The sequence below is a fragment of the Oncorhynchus kisutch genome, linkage group LG14 (genome assembly GCF_002021735.2).
Source record: "Oncorhynchus kisutch isolate 150728-3 linkage group LG14, Okis_V2, whole genome shotgun sequence".
Lineage (NCBI taxonomy): Eukaryota > Metazoa > Chordata > Actinopteri > Salmoniformes > Salmonidae > Oncorhynchus > Oncorhynchus kisutch.
Genome location: NC_034187.2, coordinates 86,339,250 through 86,362,133, shown reverse-complemented (window position 1 = coordinate 86,362,133; position 22,884 = coordinate 86,339,250). Strand labels below are relative to the sequence as shown.

At 39.6% G+C, this 22,884-nt stretch overlaps 1 protein-coding gene across 1 annotated transcript in view; it reads right to left on the bottom strand.

Moving 5' to 3' along the window:
- csmd2 (CUB and Sushi multiple domains 2) overlaps positions 1-22,884 on the bottom strand; it is an 895,829-nt gene that overhangs the window by 759,938 nt on the left and 113,007 nt on the right. The window contains 1 exon segment of the mRNA XM_031789283.1: positions 7,911-8,023. Within this exon segment, the coding sequence (XP_031645143.1) occupies positions 7,911-8,023 (113 nt within the window).

The following is a 22,884-nucleotide window of genomic DNA, read 5'->3' as shown; positions in this document are numbered from 1 at the left end:
CCTCCCTACCCCACACTGATACCTCCCTTCCTCCCTACCCCACACTGATACCTCCCTTCCTCCCTACCCCACACTGATACCTCCCTTCCTCCCTACCCCACACTGATACCTCCCTACCTCCCTACCCCACACTGATGCCTCCCTATCTCCCTACCCCACACTGATACCTCCCTACCTCCCTACCCCACACTGATGTCTCCCTATCTCCCTACCCCACACTGATACCTCCCTATCTCCCTACCCCACACTGATAACTCCCTACCTCCCTACCCCACACTGATACCTCCCTACCCCACACTGATACCTCCCTATATAACAGAATTCTGTCTTAACTCTCCCGCCCACCCAGTGACAGACATCCTTCCACTTCAACACTGTTATGAGGCCAATATTACACCGTAGATTCACTGTAGCTGTTGTCCAGCATCACTCTGCCACTCTCCTATCACCCTGCTCGGGGTCCCTACGGGGCCATTTAGGACTGAGGCTGACTGGTTGTACCGGGAACAAGTAGCAAGGCACTCCCACGTCATTTCACCCTGTTCGGGGTCCCTACGGGGCCATTTAGGACTGAGGCTGACTGGTTGTACCGGGACCAAGTAGCAAGGCACTCCCATTTCATTTCACCCTGCTCGGGGTCCCTATGGGGCCATTTAGGACTGAGGCTGACTGGTTGTACCGGGACCAAGTAGCAAGGCACTCCCATTTCATGTCACCGTGCTCGGGGTCCCTACGGGGCCATTTAGGACTGAGGCTGACTGGTTGTACCGGCAAAAAGTAGCAAGACACTCCCACTTAATTTCACCCTGCTCGGGGTCCCTATGGGGCCATTTAGGACTGAGGCTGACTGGTTGTACCGGGAACAAGCAGCAAGGCACTCCCACGTCATTTCACCCTGCTCGGGGTCCCTACGGGGCCATTTAGGACTGAGGCTGACTGGTTGTACCGGGACCAAGTAGCAAGGCACTCCCATTTCATTTCACCCTGCTCGGGGTCCCTACGGGGCCATTTAGGACTGAGGCTGACTGGTTGTACCGGGACCAAGTAGCAAGGCACTCTCATTTCATTTCACCCTGCTCGGGGTCCCTACGGGGCCATTTAGGACTGAGGCTGACTGGTTGTATCGGGACCTAGTAGCAAGGCACTCCCGTTTCATTTCACCCTGCTCGGGGTCCCTACGGGGCCATTTAGGACTGAGGCTGACTGGTTGTACCGGCAACAAGTAGCAAGGCACTCCCACTTCATTTCACCCTGCTCGGGGTCCCTACGGGGCCATTTAGGACTGAGGCTGACTGGTTGTACTGGGACCAAGTAGCAAGGCACTCCCATTTCATTTCACCATGCTCAGGGTCCCTACGGGGCCATTTAGGACTGAGGCTGACTGGTTGTACCGGCAAAAAGTAGCAAGGCACTCCCACTTCATTTCACCCTGCTCTGGGTCCCTACGGGGCCATTTAGGACTGAGGCTGACTGGTTGTACCGGGACCTAGTAGCAAGGCACTCCCATTTCATTTCACCCTGCTTGGGGTCCCTACGGGGCCATTTAGGACTGAGGCTGACTGGTTGTACCGGGAACAAGTATCAAGGCACTCCCATTTCATTTCACCCTGCTCGGGGTCCCTACGGGGCCATTTAGGACTGAGGCTGACTGGTTGTACCGGCAAAAAGTAGCAAGGCACTCCCACTTCATTTCACCCTGCTCGGGGTCCCTACGGGGCCATTTAGGACTGAGGCTGACTGGTTGTACTGGGACCAAGTAGCAAGGCACTCCCATTTCATTTCACCATGCTCAGGGTCCCTACGGGGCCATTTAGGACTGAGGCTGACTGGTTGTACCGGCAAAAAGTAGCAAGGCACTCCCACTTCATTTCACCCTGCTCGGGGTCCCTACGGGGCCATTTAGGACTGAGGCTGACTGGTTGTACTTCATGTTAAACATTTGACATGGTGCTTTAGATCAACTACATACCACGCAGCGAACATTTTGTTTTCTCTGAAGAGGAGTGTCATGTATGATACTTTGCGGAGGTATTGCTCAACCACATTTTGAATTACTGTAATGTAATTACAGAGTAATTACTGAGGTGAGAGGTGACGTTTTTATTTAACTTTAATTTAACGAGGCAAGTCAGTTATGAAGAACACATTTCTATTTACAATAACGGCGTACCACTGGGGCGACGGTGGGGCCAAACCGTCGCCCCAGTGTTGTTATGTGAAGTAATTTAGTTATCGTCCCCTTTAAGTGAAGAAGAACAAACTGTTTAAGTAAGATTAATTATTAGCAAGACAAATCCAAACAGAAACAGGATTGTATTTAAATAGTTTTGAGAGAGAGAGAGAGAGAGAGAGAGAGAGAGAGAGAGAGAGATGACTCTGGACAATATGCAGTCTTCTGAAGAGGGGCTGTGTTGTTAATTCAGCTGATCCATGTGCTCAGAGTCACAAAGCTTTCATTAAGACCCATAACGGGAACCTGAAAGGACAAATATGGTTGGAATCTGTTTTCCATCTGCTGAATGTAAGTGTGTGTGTGTGTGTGTGTGTGTGCATGTGTGTGTGCGTGTGTGTGTGTGGGAGAAAAGGTTGGGTGGAGAGTGAGAAAGTGAGAGGAAGTGAGAGAGAGGGAGAGTTCATTTAGATGCATGACTCGGACAAAAAGCCGACCAGCTGCAATAATTCCACCAGCTGTGGAATAGTTTATATTTATACATTTATATATTATAGTAATATTATTATTATTATTATTATATTATTATAGTAATACTGTGTGTTAGTTTATTGGAGAATCACAGAGGAATATTGAGCCTGACCGTGTGAGCATAAGATGAACTAAATGTATTCAGCATTCAGAGTGTATTTTATGATGGGTTTGTGTGTGTGTTTCTAATTTGTATGTTCAAGCATGAGCATTTGCATTAGTATGCATAAGTGTTTGTTTGTCTGTGTGTGTGTGTGTGTGTGTGTGTTTGTGTGTGTGTGTGCGTGTGTGTGTGTGTTTGTCTGTGTGTGTGTGTGTGTGTTTGTCTGTGTGTGTGTGTGTGTTTGTCTGTGTGTGTATTTGTCTGTGTGTGTGTCTGTGTGTGTGTGTGTGTGTGTGTGTGTGTGTGTGTGTGTGTGTGTGTGTGTGTGTGTGTGTGTGTGTGTGTGTGTGTGTGTGTGTGTGTGTGTGTGTGTGTGTGTGTGTGTAATGGTTGTGTTGACGGCTGCAGGAGCATCTGATCTTGGTGTTAGTTGAAACGACTCATAATCATGCTAATGTTTCACCATTACTATTCTACAGTCTTCTGGAAGAGAAGAGATCATTTATTAACATTACCCTCCTTCTCTTTCCTCCTTTACAGGAAGACAAGATGGAGATTTGGAGAGAGAGGGGAGAGAGAGACAGTAGAGAGAGGGGAGAAAGAGAGTAGAGTAGAGAGAGAGAGAGAGAAGAGAGAGAGTAGAGAGAGAGTAGAGAGAGAGAGTAGAGGTGAGAGTAGAGGGAGAGAGTAGAGAGAGAGTAGAGAGAGAGAAGAGAGAGAGTAGAGAGAGAGTAGAGAGAGAGGGGAGAGAGAGACAGAGAGAGTAGAGAGAGGGGAGACAGAGAGAGAGACAGAGAGTAGAACCAGAGTGTCGAGAGAGAGAGAGTAGAGAGAGAGAGTAGAGAGACAGAGAGAGAGAGTAGAGAGATAGTAGAGAGAGAGAGTAGAGAGAGACAGAGAGAGAGAGTAGAGAGATAGTAGAGAGATAGTAGAGAGAGAGTAGAGAGAAAGTAGAGAGAGAGAAATATAATGGTGTTCCAAAAAAGGTCCAGTTCCCAGGACCACAAATCCATCTAGACACTATTGTCATACAACACACACAAAAAACTATACATACCTAAACATCAGGGCCACAGGTAACTTCCACAAAGCTGTGAACTATCTGAGATACAAGGCAAGAAGGGCCTTCTATGCCATCAAAAGGAACATAAAATTCAACATGTCAATTAGGATCTGACTAAAAATACTGGAATCAGTTATAGAACCCATTGCCCTTTATGGTTGTGAGGTCTGGGGTCCGCTCACCAACCAAGACATCACAAAATGGGACAAACACCAAATTGAAACTCTGCATGCAGAATTCTGCAAAAATATCCTCCATGTACAACGTAGAACACCAAATAATGCATGCAGATCAGAATTAGGCCGATACCCACTAATTATCAAAATCCCCCAAAAAAGAGGTTAAATTCTACAACCACCTAAACCTTCCAGAACAAAGCCATCACCTACAGAGAGATGAACCTGGAGAAGAGTCCCCTAAGCAAGCTGGTCCTGGAGCTCTGTTCACAAACACAAACAGACCCCACAGAGCCCCAGGACAGCAACACAATTAGACCCAACCAAATCGTGAGAAAACAAAAAAGATAATTACTTGACACATTAGAAATAATTAAAACGGAGCCAACTAGAATGCTACTTGGCCCTACACAGAGAGTACACCGTGGCAGAATACCTGACCACTGTGACTGACCCAAAATGAAGGAAAGCTTTGACTAAGTACAGACTCAGTGAGCATAGCCTTGCTATTGAGAAAGGCCGCCGTAGGCAGAAATGGCTTGCAAGAGAAGACAGGCTATGTGCACACTGCCCACAAAATGAGGTGGAAACTGAGCTGCACTTCCTAACCTCCTGCGAAATGTATGACCATATTAGAGAGACATATTTCCCTCAGATTACACAGATCCACAAAGAATTTGAAAAAAACACAATATTGATAAACTCCCATATCTACTGGGTGAAATCCCACAGTGTGCCATCACAGCAGCAAGATTTGTGACCTGTTGCCACGAGAAAAGGGCAACCAGTGAAGAACAAACACCATTGTAAATACAACCCATATTTATGTTTATTTATTTTCCGATTCGTACTTTAACCATTTTCACATCGTTTCGACACTGCATATGTACATAGTATGACATTTTAAATGTAGTGTTCACTGTTAATTTGTATTGTTTATTTCACTTTTGTTAATTATCTACTTCACTTGGCATTGTTAAATTAAAAAAAAGGTAAAATTGTTAACCTCTTGAACCTCTGGGGGCAGTATTTCATTTTTGGATGAAAAACATTCCCGTTTTAAACAAGATATTTTGTCACGAAAAGATGCTCGACTATGCATATAATTGACAGCTTTGGAAAGAAAACACTCTGACGTTTCCAAAACTGCAAAGATATTGTCTGTGAGTGCCACAGAACTAATGCTACAGGCGAAACCAAGATTAAATTTCATACAGGAAGTGAGCCAGATTTTTGAGGAGCTGTGTTCCAATGTCTCCTTATATGGCTGTGAATGCGCAAGGAGAGAGCCTACACTTTCTGTCGTTTCCCCAAGGTGTTTGCAGCATTGCGACGTATTTGTAGGCATATCATTGGAAAATTTATCATAAGAGACTACATTTACCAGGTGTCCGCTCGGTGTCCTCCGTCAAAACTATTGCGTAATCTCCAGGTGCGTGCATTTTTCCATTTTGAACAGAGGAGAAACCAAACTGCCACGAGTGACTTATCATCAAACAGATATGTGAAAAACACCTTGAGGATTTGATTCTAAACAACGAATAAAGAATAATGCCATGTTTCTGTCGATATTATGGAGTTAATTTGGAAAAAAGTTTGCGTTGTAATGACTGAATTTTCAGTTCTTTTTCTTAGCCAAACGTGATGAACAAAACGGAGCGATTTCTCCTAGACAAATAATATTTTTGGAAAAACTGAACATTTGCTATCTAACTGAGAGTCTCCTCTTTAAAAACATCCAAAGTTCTTCAAAAGGTAAATGATTTGAATGCTAGGCTTAATGCTATGCTAGCTATCAATACTCTATCAATACTCTTACACAAATGCTTGTGTAGCTATGGTTGAAAAGAATTTTTTGCAAATCTGAGATGACAGTGTTGTTAACAAAAAGGCTAAGCTTGTGAGCCAATATATTTATTTCATTTCATTTGCGATTTTCATGAATAGTTAACGTTGCATTATGGTAATGAGCTTGAGGCTATAATTACGCTCCCGGATACGGGATTGCTCGTCGCAACAGGTTAACATATGTTTCCCATGCCAATAAAACCTATTCAACGATCATATCTTCCATTGCCTTGTCCATCTCTAATAGCATTAATTAAGGAAGAGGACGTGGGAAACAAGTCTACAATAGTCATGACATGACCTTTGAAGTTTCACACAAAGGTCAAGAACCATATACGGACAAGAATATCGGTGAACAGGTACAGTACATCCAACCAGGAACAAGAAAAGACGTGATACTTGGACTGAATGAACCCCGTAAGAGATGAAGAATGAAGAACATTCCCCCATTGTCCCATCGTGAAATATCTGGATAACATCACATAGTTAGATGTCCGAATTCACCTTAGAACCCTGGAACCAAGGAACCCTGGGACCATAGAACCCTGGAACCAAGGAACCCTGGGACCATAGAACCCTGGAACCAAGGAACCCTGGGACCATAGAACCCTGGAACCAATGAACCCTGGGACCATAGAACCCTGGAACCAAGGAACCCTGGGACCATAGAACCCTGGAACCAAGGAACCCTGGGACCATAGAACCCTGGATCCAAGGAACCCTGGGACCACAGAACCGTGGAACCCTGAAACAACAGAACCCTGGGACCATAGAACCCTGGAACCAAGGAACCCTGGGACCATAGAACCCTGGAACCAAGGAACCCTGGGACCATAGAACCCTGGAACCAATGAACCCTGGGACCATAGAACCCTGGAACCAAGGAACCCTGGGACCATAGAACCCTGGAACCAAGGAACCCTGGGACCATAGAACCCTGGATCCAAGGAACCCTGGGACCACAGGACCGTGGAACCCTGAAACAACAGAACCCTGGAACCACTGAACAACACACCATGATATGCACATCAGGATACCTGAATCAGCTCCACAGGTGGTGAAGAATGAAAATTATCCCCGTTATTCCATGTCAATGATTGAATGACTCGCCTAGAATAGAAACCCAGGATCATGTTCCACAAGGACCCCTAGACTAGCACGGTGAACCATACACACACACACACACACACACACTCACACACACACACACACACACACACACACACACACACACACACACACACACACACACACACACACACACACACACACGCAGGCACACACACACACGCACACATTCGCAGGCACACACGCACACGCAGGCACACACACACAAATGCACACACGTAGCCTAGTGAGGTGAACCATCCCATCGTGCCAGCTAGCTACCGCAACAGTTAACCATCCAGGCTACCATCCATGCTGGGGAAGTCAAACCATGCATATAAATACAATTAGCCTAATGCACACTGATAATATACCGTGCTGTAGCGAGTATGCTAATCGAGGTGGAGAGTACCTCAGGCTACAGTATATTCTCTGTATGATGGGAAGTGTTCAGAGGGGAATGAGAAGTCAAAGGATTCAGTAATGGACTACTCACAGACAGATACAGGGGGAGAAGGAGGAAGATTAACGGCAGAGATATATAGTGAGAACATTAAAGTCAGTGAGAGAGAGAGAGAGAGAGAGAGAGAGAGAGAGGGAGAGAGACAGAGAGAGAGAGAGAGAGGGAGAGAGAGAGAAAGAGAGAGAGAGAGCGAGAGAGAGAGAGAGAGAGAGAGACAGAGAGAGAGAGAGAGAGGGAGAGAGAGAGAGAGAGAGAGAGAGAGAGAGAGAGAGAGAGGGAGAGAGGGAGAAAGAGAGAGACAGAGAGAGAGAGAGAGAGAGAGAGAGAGAGGGAGAGAGGGAGAGAGAGAGAGAGAGAGAGAGAGAGAGAGAGAGAGAGAGAGACATACAGGCAGTATGTTACCATCATAGATTTGTAAGACTCTATTTATGTCATGTACAGTATCGTACCTTCATAGACGGCCTTGAAGCCTTGTCCACTGACAGCGTAGTCTGTCAGCAGCCACAGTGTGAGGCTGGGTCCTGTGCTCACTATGGGAGACGGCAGCTGGAACCCCGTCAACCTATGGAACCAGAGAGAGAGGTATATTCAGGGAATAACAATACAGAGAACACTTACAGAGCTATCAGTCTATCAACCAGTCCAGGGACAGTTGTCACAAAGTGTAGGAGTGCTGATCTAGGATCAATATAGATCATAATGAATAAATGTCCATTTAAGCTAATTCATGATGATCTTAACTGATCCTAGATCAGAAGTCTGTAAGTGTTTGTCTAGTCCTAGATCAGCAGTCTGTAAGTGTTTGTCTAGTCCTAAATCAGCAGTCTGTAAGTGTTTGTCTAGAAATAGATCAGCAGTCTGTAAGTGTTTGTCTAGAAATAGATCAGCAGTCTGTAAGTGTTTGTCTAGTCCTAGATCAGCAGTCTCTAAGTGTTTGTCTAGAAATAGATCAGCAGTCTGTAAGTGTTTGTCTAGTCCTAGATCAGCAGTCTGTAAGTGTTTGTCTAGTCCTAGATCAGCAGTCTGTAAGTGTTTGTCTAGAAATAAATCAGCAGTCTGTAAGTGTTTGTCTAGTCCTAGATCAGCAGTCTGTAAGTGTTTGTCTAGTCCTAGATCAGCAGTCTCTAAGTGTTTGTCTAGAAATAGATCAGCAGTCTGTAAGTGTTTGTCTAGAAACAGATCAGCAGTCTCTAAGTGTTTGTCTAGAAATAGATCAGCAGTCTGTAAGTGTTTGTCTAGAAACAGATCAGCAGTCTCTAAGTGTTTGTCTAGAAATAGATCAGCAGTCTCTAAGTGTTTGTCTAGTCCTAGATCAGCAGTCTGTAAGTGTTTGTCTAGAAATAGATCAGCAGTCTCTAAGTGTTTGTCTAGAAACAGATCAGCAGTCTGTAAGTGTTTGTCTAGTCCTAGATCAGCAGTCTCTAAGTGTTTGTCTAGAAATAGATCAGCAGTCTGTAAGTGTTTGTCTAGTCCTAGATCAGCAGTCTGTAAGTGTTTGTCTAGAAATAGATAAGATGTCTGTATCTCCTGCTGTGAGATGTGTAATGGGCCCAGACAGTAAGCGCTCAACTAACAGGTTAACAAACAAAAACAACTGTAGCTCGTACTAGCAGCAGCAAGTGCGTCTGTTCTCAGGTCAGATTACCCATCATACAACACAAAGGCAGAGTTCAATGAACCAGCTTGGCTAGACAGTTGGCAAACACATGTAGCAAAGAAGTCAAATCAAAATGCAAACAACATTTTATTGGTTGTGTATTGTATATATAAATATAAATAATTAATATATACATATTTTGTATATGTTAGCCCAGGTATGGTAATGTTTCTAGCACTAACAGTGCAGTAATATCAATACACACAAATATCTCAAATAAAAATTAAGAAATTAAGAAAAATCAGAACAACATGTCGGAGTCCAGAATATAAATATGTACACAGACAGGACCTAGACTGACCAGGTGAATCCAGGTGAAAGCTATGATCCCTTATTGATGTCACTTGTTAAATCCACTTCAATCAGTGTAGATGAAGGGGATGAGACAGGTTAAATAAGGATTGTCAAGCCTTGAGACAATTGAAACATGGATTGTGTATTTATGCCATTCAGAGGGCGAAAGGGGAAGACAAAATATTTAAGTGCCTTTGAACGGGGTATGGTAGTAGGTGCCAGGCACATCGGTTTGAGTTTGTCAAGAACTGCAACGCTGCAACGCTGCTGGGTTTATCACAATCAACAGTTTCCTGTGTTTATCAAGAACGGTCCACCACCCAAAGTTGACAACTATGAGCAGCATTGGCGTCAACATGGGCCAGCATCGCTGTGGAACGCTTTGCCACCTTGTTGTCCGTGACCTGACGATTTGAGGCTGTTCTGAGGGCAAAAGGGGGATGCAACTCAATATTAGGAACTTGTCCCTAATGTTTTTGTACACTCAGTGTATATATACTGTATCAGTCAAAAGTTGACACACCTACTCATTCCAGGGTTTTACTTCAAATTTTTCAAATTTTCTAGAATGTAGAATAATAGCAAAGACATCAAAATGATTAAGTAACACATACGGAATCATGTAGTAACCAAACAAGTGTTAAAAAATCAACACATATGTATTTGGATTCATCAAAGTAGCCACCCTGTCACGACTTCTACCGAAGGTAACTCCTCTCCCTGTTCGGGCGGCGCTCGGTGCTCGGCGTCGCCGGTCTACTAGCCGCTACCGATCCCTGTTCGGGCGGCGCTCGGCGCTCGGCGTCGCCGGTCTACTAGCCGCTACCGATCCCTGTTTGGCCGGTGCTCAGCGTCGCCGGTCTACTAGCCGCTACCGATCCCTGTTTGGGCGGTGCTCGGTGTCGCCGGTCTACTAGCCGCTACCGATCCCTGTTCGGGCGGCGCTCGGCGCTCGGCGTCGCCGGTCTACTAGCCGCTACCGATCCCTGTTTGGGCGGTGCTCGGCGCTAGGCGCTCGGTGTCGCCGGTCTACTAGCCGCTACTGATCCCTTTTTCTTTTTCTGGTTGTTTTGTCTGTGTTCCTTTTCACACCTGGTTTTCAATTGCTTTGATTTCTGTTGGTATATAGGGCACCTGTTACCTGCCGTAATTCGTGCAGGATTAGATTTCTGTGGGTATATAGGGCATCTGTTACCTGCCGTAATTCATGCAGGATTAGATTTCTGTGAGTATATAGGGCACCTGTTACCTGCCGTAATTCGTGCAGGATTAGATTTCTGTGGGTATATAGGACACCTGTTACCTGCCGTAATTCATGCAGGATTAGATTTCTGTGGGTATATAGGACACCTGTTACCTGCCGTAATTCATGCAGGATTAGATTTCTGTGGGTATATAGGACACCTGTTACCTGCCGTAATTCGTGCAGGATTAGACTTGTGAGTATTAGCGTTCAGTATTCAATGCGGTTTATTGTTTTTCACATTGATGTATGTGTATGTAGTGTCGGAACTGTGGTTGGTCCTCCGTGTTTGTTTTCCTTCGAGCGCGTTGTTTGGACAATCATCTGGGCCAATTTTGTATTGGTGGACTATGTGTACAGATCTCTACATTAAACACGCTTCTCAAAGAAAATACCGGCTCTCCTGCGCCTGACTCCTACACCTCTCACCGAGACACACTTTATCACACACCCTTGGCCTTGATGACAGCTTCCCACAGTCTTGGAAATCTCTCAACCAGCTTCATGAGATAGTCACATACTCACCCAAACCCTTGGATGAGTAAGTCTGTCCAAACGTTTGACTGGTAATGTACATCTACACATCACGGACAGAATATGAATAGAAAAGCTGTGTACAGCAGTAGTTATTTTAGGATGGTGTGTATAGACAGTAGTTATATAGGATGGTGTGTATAGAGAGTAGTTATATAGGATGGTGTGTATAGAGAGTAGTTATATAGGATGGTGTGTATAGACAGTATAGACAGTAGTTATATAGGATGGTGTGTATAGACAGTAGTTATTTTAGGATGGTGTGTATAGACAGTAGTTATATAGGATGGTGTGTATAGACAGTAGTTATATAGGATGGTGTGTATAGAGAGTAGTTATATAGGATGGTGTGTATAGAGAGTAGTTATATAGGATGGTGTGTATAGAGAGTAGTTATATAGGATGGTGTGTATAGACAGTAGTTATATAGGATGGTGTGTATAGACAGTAGTTATATAGGATGGTGTGTATAGAGAGTAGTTATATAGGATGGTGTGTATAGAGAGTAGTTATATAGGATGGTGTGTATAGACAGTAGTTATTTTAGGATGGTGTGTATAGACAGTAGTTATATAGGATGGTGTGTATAGACAGTAGTTATATAGGATGGTGTGTATAGAGAGTAGTTATATAGGATGGTGTGTATAGACAGTATAGACAGTAGTTATTTTAGGATGGTGTGTATAGACAGTATAGACAGTAGTTATATAGGATGGTGTGTATAGAGAATATAGACAGTAGTAATATAGGATGGTGTGTATAGACAGTAGTTATTTTAGGATGGTGTGTATAGAGAGTATAGACAGTAGTAATATAGGATGGTGTGTATAGAGAGTATAGACAGTAGTTATTTTAGGATGGTGTGTATAGACAGTATAGACAGTAGTTATTTTAGAATGGTGTGTATAGACAGTAGTTATATAGGATGTTGTGTATAGAGAGTAGTTATATAGGATGGTGTGTATAGACAGTATAGACAGTAGTTATTTTAGGATGGTGTGTATAGACAGTATAGACAGTAGTTATTTTAGGATGGTGTGTATAGACAGTATAGACAGTAGTTATATAGGATGGTGTGTATAGAGAGTATAGACAGTAGTAATATAGGATGGTGTGTATAGACAGTAGTTATTTTAGGATGGTGTGTATAGAGAGTATAGACAGTAGTAATATAGGATGGTGTGTATAGAGAGTATAGACAGTAGTTATTTTAGGATGGTGTGTATAGACAGTATAGACAGTAGTTATTGTAGGATGGTGTGTATAGAGAGTATAGACAGTAGTTATATAGGATGGTGTGTATAGACAGTAGTTATTTTAGGATGGTGTGTATAGACAGTAGTTATTTTAGGATGGTGTGTATAGACAGTAGTTATATAGGGTGGGGTGTATAGACAGTAGTTATTTTAGGATGGTGTGTATAGAGAGTATAGACAGTAGTAATATAGGATGGTGTGTATAGAGAGTATAGACAGTAGTTATTTTAGGATGGTGTGTATAGACAGTATAGACAGTAGTTATTTTAGGATGGTGTGTATAGAGAGTATAGACAGTAGTTATATAGGATGTTGTGTATAGAGAGTAGTTATATAGGATGGTGTGTATAGACAGTAGTTATATAGGATGGTGTGTATAGACAGTAGTTATATAGGATGGTGTGTATAGAGAGTAGTTATATAGGATGGTGTGTATAGACAGTATAGACAGTAGTTATTTTAGGATGGTGTGTATAGACAGTATAGACAGTAGTTATTTTAGGATGGTGTGTATGGACAGTATACACAGTAGTTATATAGGATGGTGTGTATAGAGAGTATAGACAGTAGTAATATAGGATGGTGTGTATAGACAGTAGTTATTTTAGGATGGTGTGTATAGAGAGTATAGACAGTAGTAATATAGGATTGTGTGTATAGAGAGTATAGACAGTAGTTATTTTAGGATGGTGTGTATAGACAGTATAGACAGTAGTTATTGTAGGATGGTGTGTATAGAGAGTATAGACAGTAGTTATATAGGATGGTGTGTATAGACAGTAGTTATTTTAGGATGGTGTGTATAGACAGTAGTTATTTTAGGATGGTGTGTATAGACAGTAGTTATATAGGGTGGGGTGTATAGACAGTAGTTATTTTAGGATGGTGTGTATAGAGAGTATAGACAGTAGTTATATAGGATGGTGTGTATAGAGAGTAGTTATATAGGATGGTGTGTATAGAAAGTATAGACAGTAGTTATATAGGATGGTGTGTATAGACAGTAGTTATATAGGATGGTGTGTATAGACAGTAGTTATATAGGATGGTGTGTATAGACAGTAGTTATATAGGATGGTGTGTATAGACAGTAGTTATTTAGGATGGTGTGTCTAGACAGTAGTTATATTGGATGGTGTGTCTAGACAGTAGTTATATAGGGTGGGGTGTATAGACAGTAGTTATATAGGTGTGTATAGACAGTAGTTATATAGGATGGTGTGTATAGACAGTAGTTATATAGGGTGGGGTGTATAGACAGTAGTTATATAGGTGTGTATAGACAGTAGTTATATAAGATGGTGTGTATAGACAGTAGTTATATAGGATGGGGTGTATAGACAGTAGTTATATAGGATGGTGTGTATAGACAGTATAGACAGTAGTTATATAGGTGTGTATAGACAGTAGTTATATAGGATGGTGTGTATAGACAGTAGTTATATAGTATGGTGTGTATAGACAGAAGTTATATAGGATGGTGTGTATAGACAGTAGTTATATAGGGTGGGGTATATAGACAGTAGTTATATAGGTGTGTATAGACAGTAGTTATATAGGATGGTGTGTATAGACAGTAGTTATATAGGATGGTGTGTATAGACAGTAGTTATATAGGATGGTGTGTATAGACAGTAGTTATATAGTATGGTGTGTATAGACAGTAGTTATATAGGATGGTGTGTATAGACAGTAGTTATATAGGATGGTGTGTATAGACAGTAGGTATATAGGATGGTGTGTATAGACAGTAGTTATATAGGATGGTGTGTATAGACAGTAGTTATATAGGATGGTGTGTATAGACAGTAGTTATATAGAATGGTGTGTCTAGACAGTAGTTATATAGGATGGTGTGTATAGACAGTAGTTATATAGGATGGTGTGTATAGACAGTATAGACAGTAGTTATATAGGTGTGTATAGACAGTAGTTATATAGGATGGTGTGTATAGACAGTAGTTATATAGTATGGTGTGTATAGACAGTAGTTATATAGGATGGTGTGTATAGACAGTAGTTATATAGGGTGGGGTATATAGACAGTAGTTATATAGGTGTGTATAGACAGTAGTTATATAGGATGGTGTGTATAGACAGTAGTTATATAGGATGGTGTGTATAGACAGTAGTTATATAGGATGGTGTGTATAGACAGTAGTTATATAGTATGGTGTGTATAGACAGTAGTTATATAGTATGGTGTGTATAGACAGTAGTTATATAGGATGGTGTGTATAGACAGTAGGTATATAGGATGGTGTGTATAGACAGTAGTTATATAGGATGGTGTGTATAGACAGTAGTTATATAGGATGGTGTGTATAGACAGTAGTTATATAGAATGGTGTGTCTAGACAGTAGTTATATAGGATGGTGTGTATAGACAGTAGTTATATAGGATGGTGTGTATAGACAGTAGTTATATAGGATGGTGTGTATAGACAGTAGTTATATAGGATGGTGTGTATAGACAGTAGTTATTTAGGATGGTGTGTATAGAAAGTATAGACAGTAGTTATATAGGATGGTGTGTATAGAGAGTAGTTATATAGGATGGTGTGTATAGACAGTAGTTATATAGGATGGTGTGTATAGACAGTAGTTATATAGGATGGTGTGTATAGAGAGTAGTTATATAGGATGGTGTGTATAGAGAGTAGTTATATAGGATGGTGTGTATAGACAGTAGTTATTTTAGGATGGTGTGTATAGACAGTAGTTTTATAGGATGGTGTGTATAGACAGTAGTTATATAGGATGGTGTGTATAGAGAGTAGTTATATAGGATGGTGTGTATAGACAGTATAGACAGTAGTTATTTTAGGATGGTGTGTATAGACAGTATAGACAGTAATTATATAGGATGGTGTGTATAGAGAATATAGACAGTAGTAATATAGGATGGTGTGTATAGACAGTAGTTATTTTAGGATGGTGTGTATAGAGAGTATAGACAGTAGTAATATAGGATGGTGTGTATAGAGAGTATAGACAGTAGTTATTTTAGGATGGTGTGTATAGACAGTATAGACAGTAGTTATTTTAGGATGGTGTGTATAGAGAGTATAGACAGTAGTTATATAGGATGTTGTGTATAGAGAGTAGTTATATAGGATGGTGTGTATAGACAGTATAGACAGTAGTTATTTTAGGATGGTGTGTATAGACAGTATAGACAGTAGTTATTTTAGGATGGTGTGTATAGACAGTATTGACAGTAGTTATATAGGATGGTGTGTATAGAGAGTATAGACAGTAGTAATATAGGATGGTGTGTATAGACAGTAGTTATTTTAGGATGGTGTGTATAGAGAGTATAGACAGTAGTAATATAGGATGGTGTGTATAGAGAGTATAGACAGTAGTTATTTTAGGATGGTGTGTATAGACAGTATAGACAGTAGTTATTTTAGGATGGTGTGTATAGAGAGTATAGACAGTAGTTATATAGGATGGTGTGTATAGACAGTAGATATTTTAGGATGGTGTGTATAGACAGTAGTTATTTTAGGATGGTGTGTATAGACAGTAGTTATATAGGGTAGGGTGTATAGACAGTAGTTATTTTAGGATGGTGTGTATAGAGAGTATAGACAGTAGTAATATAGGATGGTGTGTATAGAGAGTATAGACAGTAGTTATTTTAGGATGGTGTGTATAGACAGTATAGACAGTAGTTATTTTAGGATGGTGTGTATAGAGAGTATAGACAGTAGTTATATAGGATGTTGTGTATAGAGAGTAGTTATATAGGATGGTGTGTATAGACAGTAGTTATATAGGATGGTGTGTATAGACAGTAGTTATATAGGATGGTGTGTATAGAGAGTAGTTATATAGGATGGTGTGTATAGACAGTATAGACAGTAGTTATTTTAGGATGGTGTGTATAGACAGTAGTTATTTTAGGATGGTGTGTATAGACAGTAGTTTTATAGGATGGTGTGTATAGACAGTAGTTATATAGGATGGTGTGTATAGAGAGTAGTTATATAGGATGGTGTGTATAGACAGTATAGACAGTAGTTATTTTAGGATGGTGTGTATAGACAGTATAGACAGTAATTATATAGGATGGTGTGTATAGAGAATATAGACAGTAGTAATATAGGATGGTGTGTATAGACAGTAGTTATTTTAGGATGGTGTGTATAGAGAGTATAGACAGTAGTAATATAGGATGGTGTGTATAGAGAGTATAGACAGTAGTTATTTTAGGATGGTGTGTATAGACAGTATAGACAGTAGTTATTTTAGGATGGTGTGTATAGAGAGTATAGACAGTAGTTATATAGGATGTTGTGTATAGAGAGTAGTTATATAGGATGGTGTGTATAGACAGTATAGACAGTAGTTATTTTAGGATGGTGTGTATAGACAGTATAGACAGTAGTTATTTTAGGATGGTGTGTATAGACAGTATTGACAGTAGTTATATAGGATGGTGTGTATAGAGAGTATAGACAGTAGTAATATAGGATGGTGTGTATAGACAGTAGTTATTTTAGGATGGTGTGTATAGAGAGTATAGACAGTAGTAATATAGGATGGTGTGTATAGAGAGTATAGACAGTAGTTATTTTAGGATGGTGTGTATAGACAGTATAGACAGTAGTTATTTTAGGATGGTGTGTATAGAGAGTATAGACAGTAGTTATATAGGATGGTGTGTATAGACAGTAGATATTTTAGGATGGTGTGTATAGACAGTAGTTATTTTAGGATGGTGTGTATAGACAGTAGTTATATAGGGTGGGGTGTATAGACAGTAGTTATTTTAGGATGGTGTGTATAGAGAGTATAGACAGTAGTAATATAGGATGGTGTGTATAGAGAGTATAGACAGTAGTTATTTTAGGATGGTGTGTATAGACAGTATAGACAGTAGTTATTTTAGGATGGTGTGTATAGAGAGTATAGACAGTAGTTATATAGGATGTTGTGTATAGAGAGTAGTTATATAGGATGGTGTGTATAGACAGTAGTTATATAGGATGGTGTGTATAGACAGTAGTTATATAGGATGGTGTGTATAGAGAGTAGTTATATAGGATGGTGTGTATAGACAGTATAGACAGTAGTTATTTTAGGATGGTGTGTATAGACAGTATAGACAGTAGTTATTTTAGGATGGTGTGTATGGACAGTATAGACAGTAGTTATATAGGATGGTGTGTATAGAGAGTATAGACAGTAGAAATATAGGATGGTGTGTATAGACAGTAGTTATTTTAGGATGGTGTGTATAGAGAGTATAGACAGTAGTAATATAGGATGGTGTGTATAGAGAGTATAGACAGTAGTTATTTTAGGATGGTGTGTATAGACAGTATAGACAGTAGTTATTTTAGGATGGTGTGTATAGAGAGTATAGACAGTAGTTATATAGGATGGTGTGTATAGACAGTAGATATTTTAGGATGGTGTGTATAGACAGTAGTTATTTTAGGATGGTGTGTATAGACAGTAGTTATATAGGGTGGGGTGTATAGACAGTAGTTATTTTAGGATGGTGTGTATAGAGAGTATAGACAGTAGTTATATAGGATGGTGTGTATAGAGAGTAGTTATATAGGATGGTGTGTATAGAAAGTATAGACAGTAGTTATATAGGATGGTGTGTATAGACAGTAGTTATATAGGATGGTGTGTATAGACAGTAGTTATATAGGATGGTGTGTATAGACAGTAGTTATATAGGATGGTGTGTATAGACAGTAGTTATTTAGGATGGTGTGTCTAGACAGTAGTTATATTGGATGGTGTGTCTAGACAGTAGTTATATAGGGTGGGGTGTATAGACAGTAGTTATATAGGATGGTGTGTATAGACAGTAGTTATATAGGGTGGGGTGTATAGACAGTAGTTATATAGGTGTGTATAGACAGTAGTTATATAAGATGGTGTGTATAGACAGTAGTTATATAGGATGGGGTGTATAGACAGTAGTTATATAGGATGGTGTGTATAGACAGTATAGACAGTAGTTATATAGGTGTGTATAGACAGTAGTTATATAGGATGGTGTGTATAGACAGTAGTTATATAGTATGGTGTGTATAGACAGTAGTTATATAGGATGGTGTGTATAGACAGTAGTTATATAGGGTGGGGTATATAGACAGTAGTTATATAGGTGTGTATAGACAGTAGTTATATAGGATGGTGTGTATAGACAGTAGTTATATAGGATGGTGTGTATAGACAGTAGTTATATAGGATGGTGTGTATAGACAGTAGTTATATAGTATGGTGTGTATAGACAGTAGTTATATAGGATGGTGTGTATAGACAGTAGTTATAAAGGATGGTGTGTATAGACAGTATAGACAGTAGTTATATAGGATGGTGTGTATAGACAGTAGTTATATAGGATGGTGTGTATAGACAGTAGTTATATAGAATGGTGTGTCTAGACAGTAGTTATATAGGATGGTGTGTATAGACAGTAGTTATATAGGATGGTGTGTATAGACAGTAGTTATATAGGATGGTGTGTATAGACAGTAGTTATATAGGATGGTGTATATAGACAGTAGTTATTTAGGATGGTGTGTCTAGACAGTAGTTATATTGGATGGTGTGTCTAGACAGTAGTTATATAGGTGTGTATAGACAGTAGTTATATAGGGTGGGGTGTATAGACAGTAGTTATATAGGATGGTGTGTATAGACAGTATAGACAGTAGTTATATAGGTGTGTATAGACAGTAGTTATATAGGATGGTGTGTATAGACAGTAGTTATATAGTATGGTGTGTATAGACACTAGTTATATAGGATGGTGTGTATAGACAGTAGTTATATAGGGTGGGGTGTATAAACAGTAGTTATATAGGTGTGTATATACAGTAGTTATATAGGATGGTGTGTATAGACAGTAGTTATATAGGATGGTGTGTATAGACAGTAGTTATAAAGGATGGTGTGTATAGACAGTATAGACAGTAGATATATAGGATGGTGTGTATAGACAGTAGTTATATAGGATGGTGTGTATAGACAGTAGTTATATAGGTGTGTATAGACAGTAGTTATATAGGATGGTGTGTATAGACAGTAGTTATATAGGATGGTGTGTATAGAGAGTTGTTATATAGGATGGTGTGTATAGAGAGTAGTTATATAGGATGGTGTGTATAGAGAGTAGTTATATAGGATGGTGTGTATAGACAGTAGTTATATAGGATGGTGTGTATAGACAGTAGTTATATAGGATGGTGTGTATAGAGAGTAGTTATATAGGATGGTGTGTATAGACAGTATAGACAGTAGTTATTTTAGGATGGTGTGTATAGACAGTATAGACAGTAGTTATTTTAGGATGGTGTGTATAGACAGTATAGACAGTAGTTATATAGGATGGTGTGTATAGAGAGTATAGACAGTAGTAATATAGGATGGTGTGTATAGACAGTAGTTATTTTAGGATGGTGTGTATAGAGAGTATAGACAGTAGTAATATAGGATGGTGTGTATAGAGAGTATAGACAGTAGTTATTTTAGGATGGTGTGTATAGACAGTATAGACAGTAGTTATTTTAGGATGGTGTGTATAGAGAGTATAGACAGTAGTTATATAGGATGGTGTGTATAGAGAGTAGTTATATAGGATGGTGTGTATAGACAGTATAGACAGTAGTTATTTTAGGATGGTGTGTATAGACAGTATAGACAGTAGTTATTTTAGGATGGTGTGTATAGACAGTATAGACAGTAGTTATATAGGATGGTGTGTATAGAGAGTATAGACAGTAGTAATATAGGATGGTGTGTATAGACAGTAGTTATTTTAGGATGGTGTGTATAGAGAGTATAGACAGTAGTAATATAGGATGGTGTGTATAGAGAGTATAGACAGTAGTTATTTTAGGATGGTGTGTATAGACAGTATAGACAGTAGTTATTTTAGGATGGTGTGTATAGAGAGTATAGACAGTAGTTATATAGGATGGTGTGTATAGAGAGTAGTTATATAGGATGGTGTGTATAGACAGTATAGACAGTAGTTATTTTAGGATGGTGTGTATAGACAGTATAGACAGTAGTTATTTTAGGATGGTGTGTATAGACAGTATAGATAGTAGTTATATAGGATGGTGTGTATAGAGAGTATAGACATTAGTAATATAGGATGGTGTGTATAGACAGTAGTTATTTTAGGATGGTGTGTATAGAGAGTATAGACAGTAGTAATATAGGATGGTGTGTATAGAGAGTATAGACAGTAGTTATTTTAGGATGGTGTGTATAGACAGTATAGACAGTAGTTATTTTAGGATGGTGTGTATAGAGAGTATAGACAGTAGTTATATAGGATGGTGTGTATAGAGAGTAGTTATATAGGATGGTGTGTATAGACAGTATAGACAGTAGTTATTTTAGGATGGTGTGTATAGACAGTATAGACAGTAGTTATTTTAGGATGGTGTGTATAGACAGTATAGACAGTAGTTATATAGGATGGTGTGTATAGAGAGTATAGACAGTAGTAATATAGGATGGTGTGTATAGACAGTAGTTATTTTAGGATGGTGTGTATAGAGAGTATAGACAGTAGTAATATAGGATGGTGTGTATAGAGAGTATAGACAGTAGTTATTTTAGGATGGTGTGTATAGACAGTATAGACAGTAGTTATTTTAGGATGGTGTGTATAGAGAGTATAGACAGTAGTTGTATAGGATGGTGTGTACAGACAGTAGTTATTTAAGTTGGTGTGTATAGACAGTAGTTATATAGGGTGGGGTGTATAGACAGTAGTTATATAGGATGGTGTGTATAGACAGTATAGACAGTAGTTATATAGGTGTGTATGGACAGTAGTTATATAGGATGGAGTGTATAGACAGTAGTTATATAGGATGGTGTGTATAGACAGTAGTTATATAGGTGTGTATAGACAGTAGTTATATAGGATGGTGTGTATAGACAGTAGTTATATAGGGTGGGGTGTATAGACAGTAGTTATATAGGATGGTGTGTATAGACAGTAGTTATATAGGATGGTGTGTATAGACAGTAGTTATAAAGGATGGTGTGTATAGACAGTATAGACAGTAGTTATATAGGATGGTGTGTATAGACAGTAGTTCAATAGGATGGTGTGTATAGACAGTAGTTATATAGGATGTTGTGTATAGACAGTAGTTATATAGGATGGTGTGTATAGACAGTAGTTATATAGGATGGTGTGTATAGACAGTAGTTATATAGGATGGTGTGTATAGACAGTATAGACAGTAGTTATATAGGATGGTGTGTATAGACAGTATAGACAGTAGTTATTTTAGGATGGTGTGTATAGACAGTATAGACAGTAGTTATTTTAGGATGGTGTGTATAGACAGTATAGATAGTAGTTATATAGGATGGTGTGTATAGAGAGTATAGACATTAGTAATATAGGATGGTGTGTTTAGACAGTAGTTATTTTAGGATGGTGTGTATAGAGAGTATAGACAGTAGTAATATAGGATGGTGTGTATAGAGAGTATAGACAGTAGTTATTTTAGGATGGTGTGTATAGACAGTATAGACAGTAGTTATTTTAGGATGGTGTGTATAGAGAGTATAGACAGTAGTTATATAGGATGGTGTGTATAGAGAGTAGTTATATAGGATGGTGTGTATAGACAGTATAGACAGTAGTTATTTTAGGATGGTGTGTATAGACAGTATAGACAGTAGTTATTTTAGGATGGTGTGTATAGACAGTATAGACAGTAGTTATATAGGATGGTGTGTATAGAGAGTATAGACAGTAGTAATATAGGATGGTGTGTATAGACAGTAGTTATTTTAGGATGGTGTGTATAGAGAGTATAGACAGTAGTAATATAGGATGGTGTGTATAGAGAGTATAGACAGTAGTTATTTTAGGATGGTGTGTATAGACAGTATAGACAGTAGTTATTTTAGGATGGTGTGTATAGAGAGTATAGACAGTAGTTGTATAGGATGGTGTGTACAGACAGTAGTTATTTAAGTTGGTGTGTATAGACAGTAGTTATATAGGGTGGGGTGTATAGACAGTAGTTATATAGGATGGTGTGTATAGACAGTATAGACAGTAGTTATATAGGTGTGTATGGACAGTAGTTATATAGGATGGAGTGTATAGACAGTAGTTATATAGGATGGTGTGTATAGACAGTAGTTATATAGGTGTGTATAGACAGTAGTTATATAGGATGGTGTGTATAGACAGTAGTTATATAGGGTGGGGTGTATAGACAGTAGTTATATAGGATGGTGTGTATAGACAGTAGTTATATAGGATGGTGTGTATAGACAGTAGTTATAAAGGATGGTGTGTATAGACAGTATAGACAGTAGTTATATAGGATGGTGTGTATAGACAGTAGTTCAATAGGATGGTGTGTATAGACAGTAGTTATATAGGATGTTGTGTATAGACAGTAGTTATATAGGAT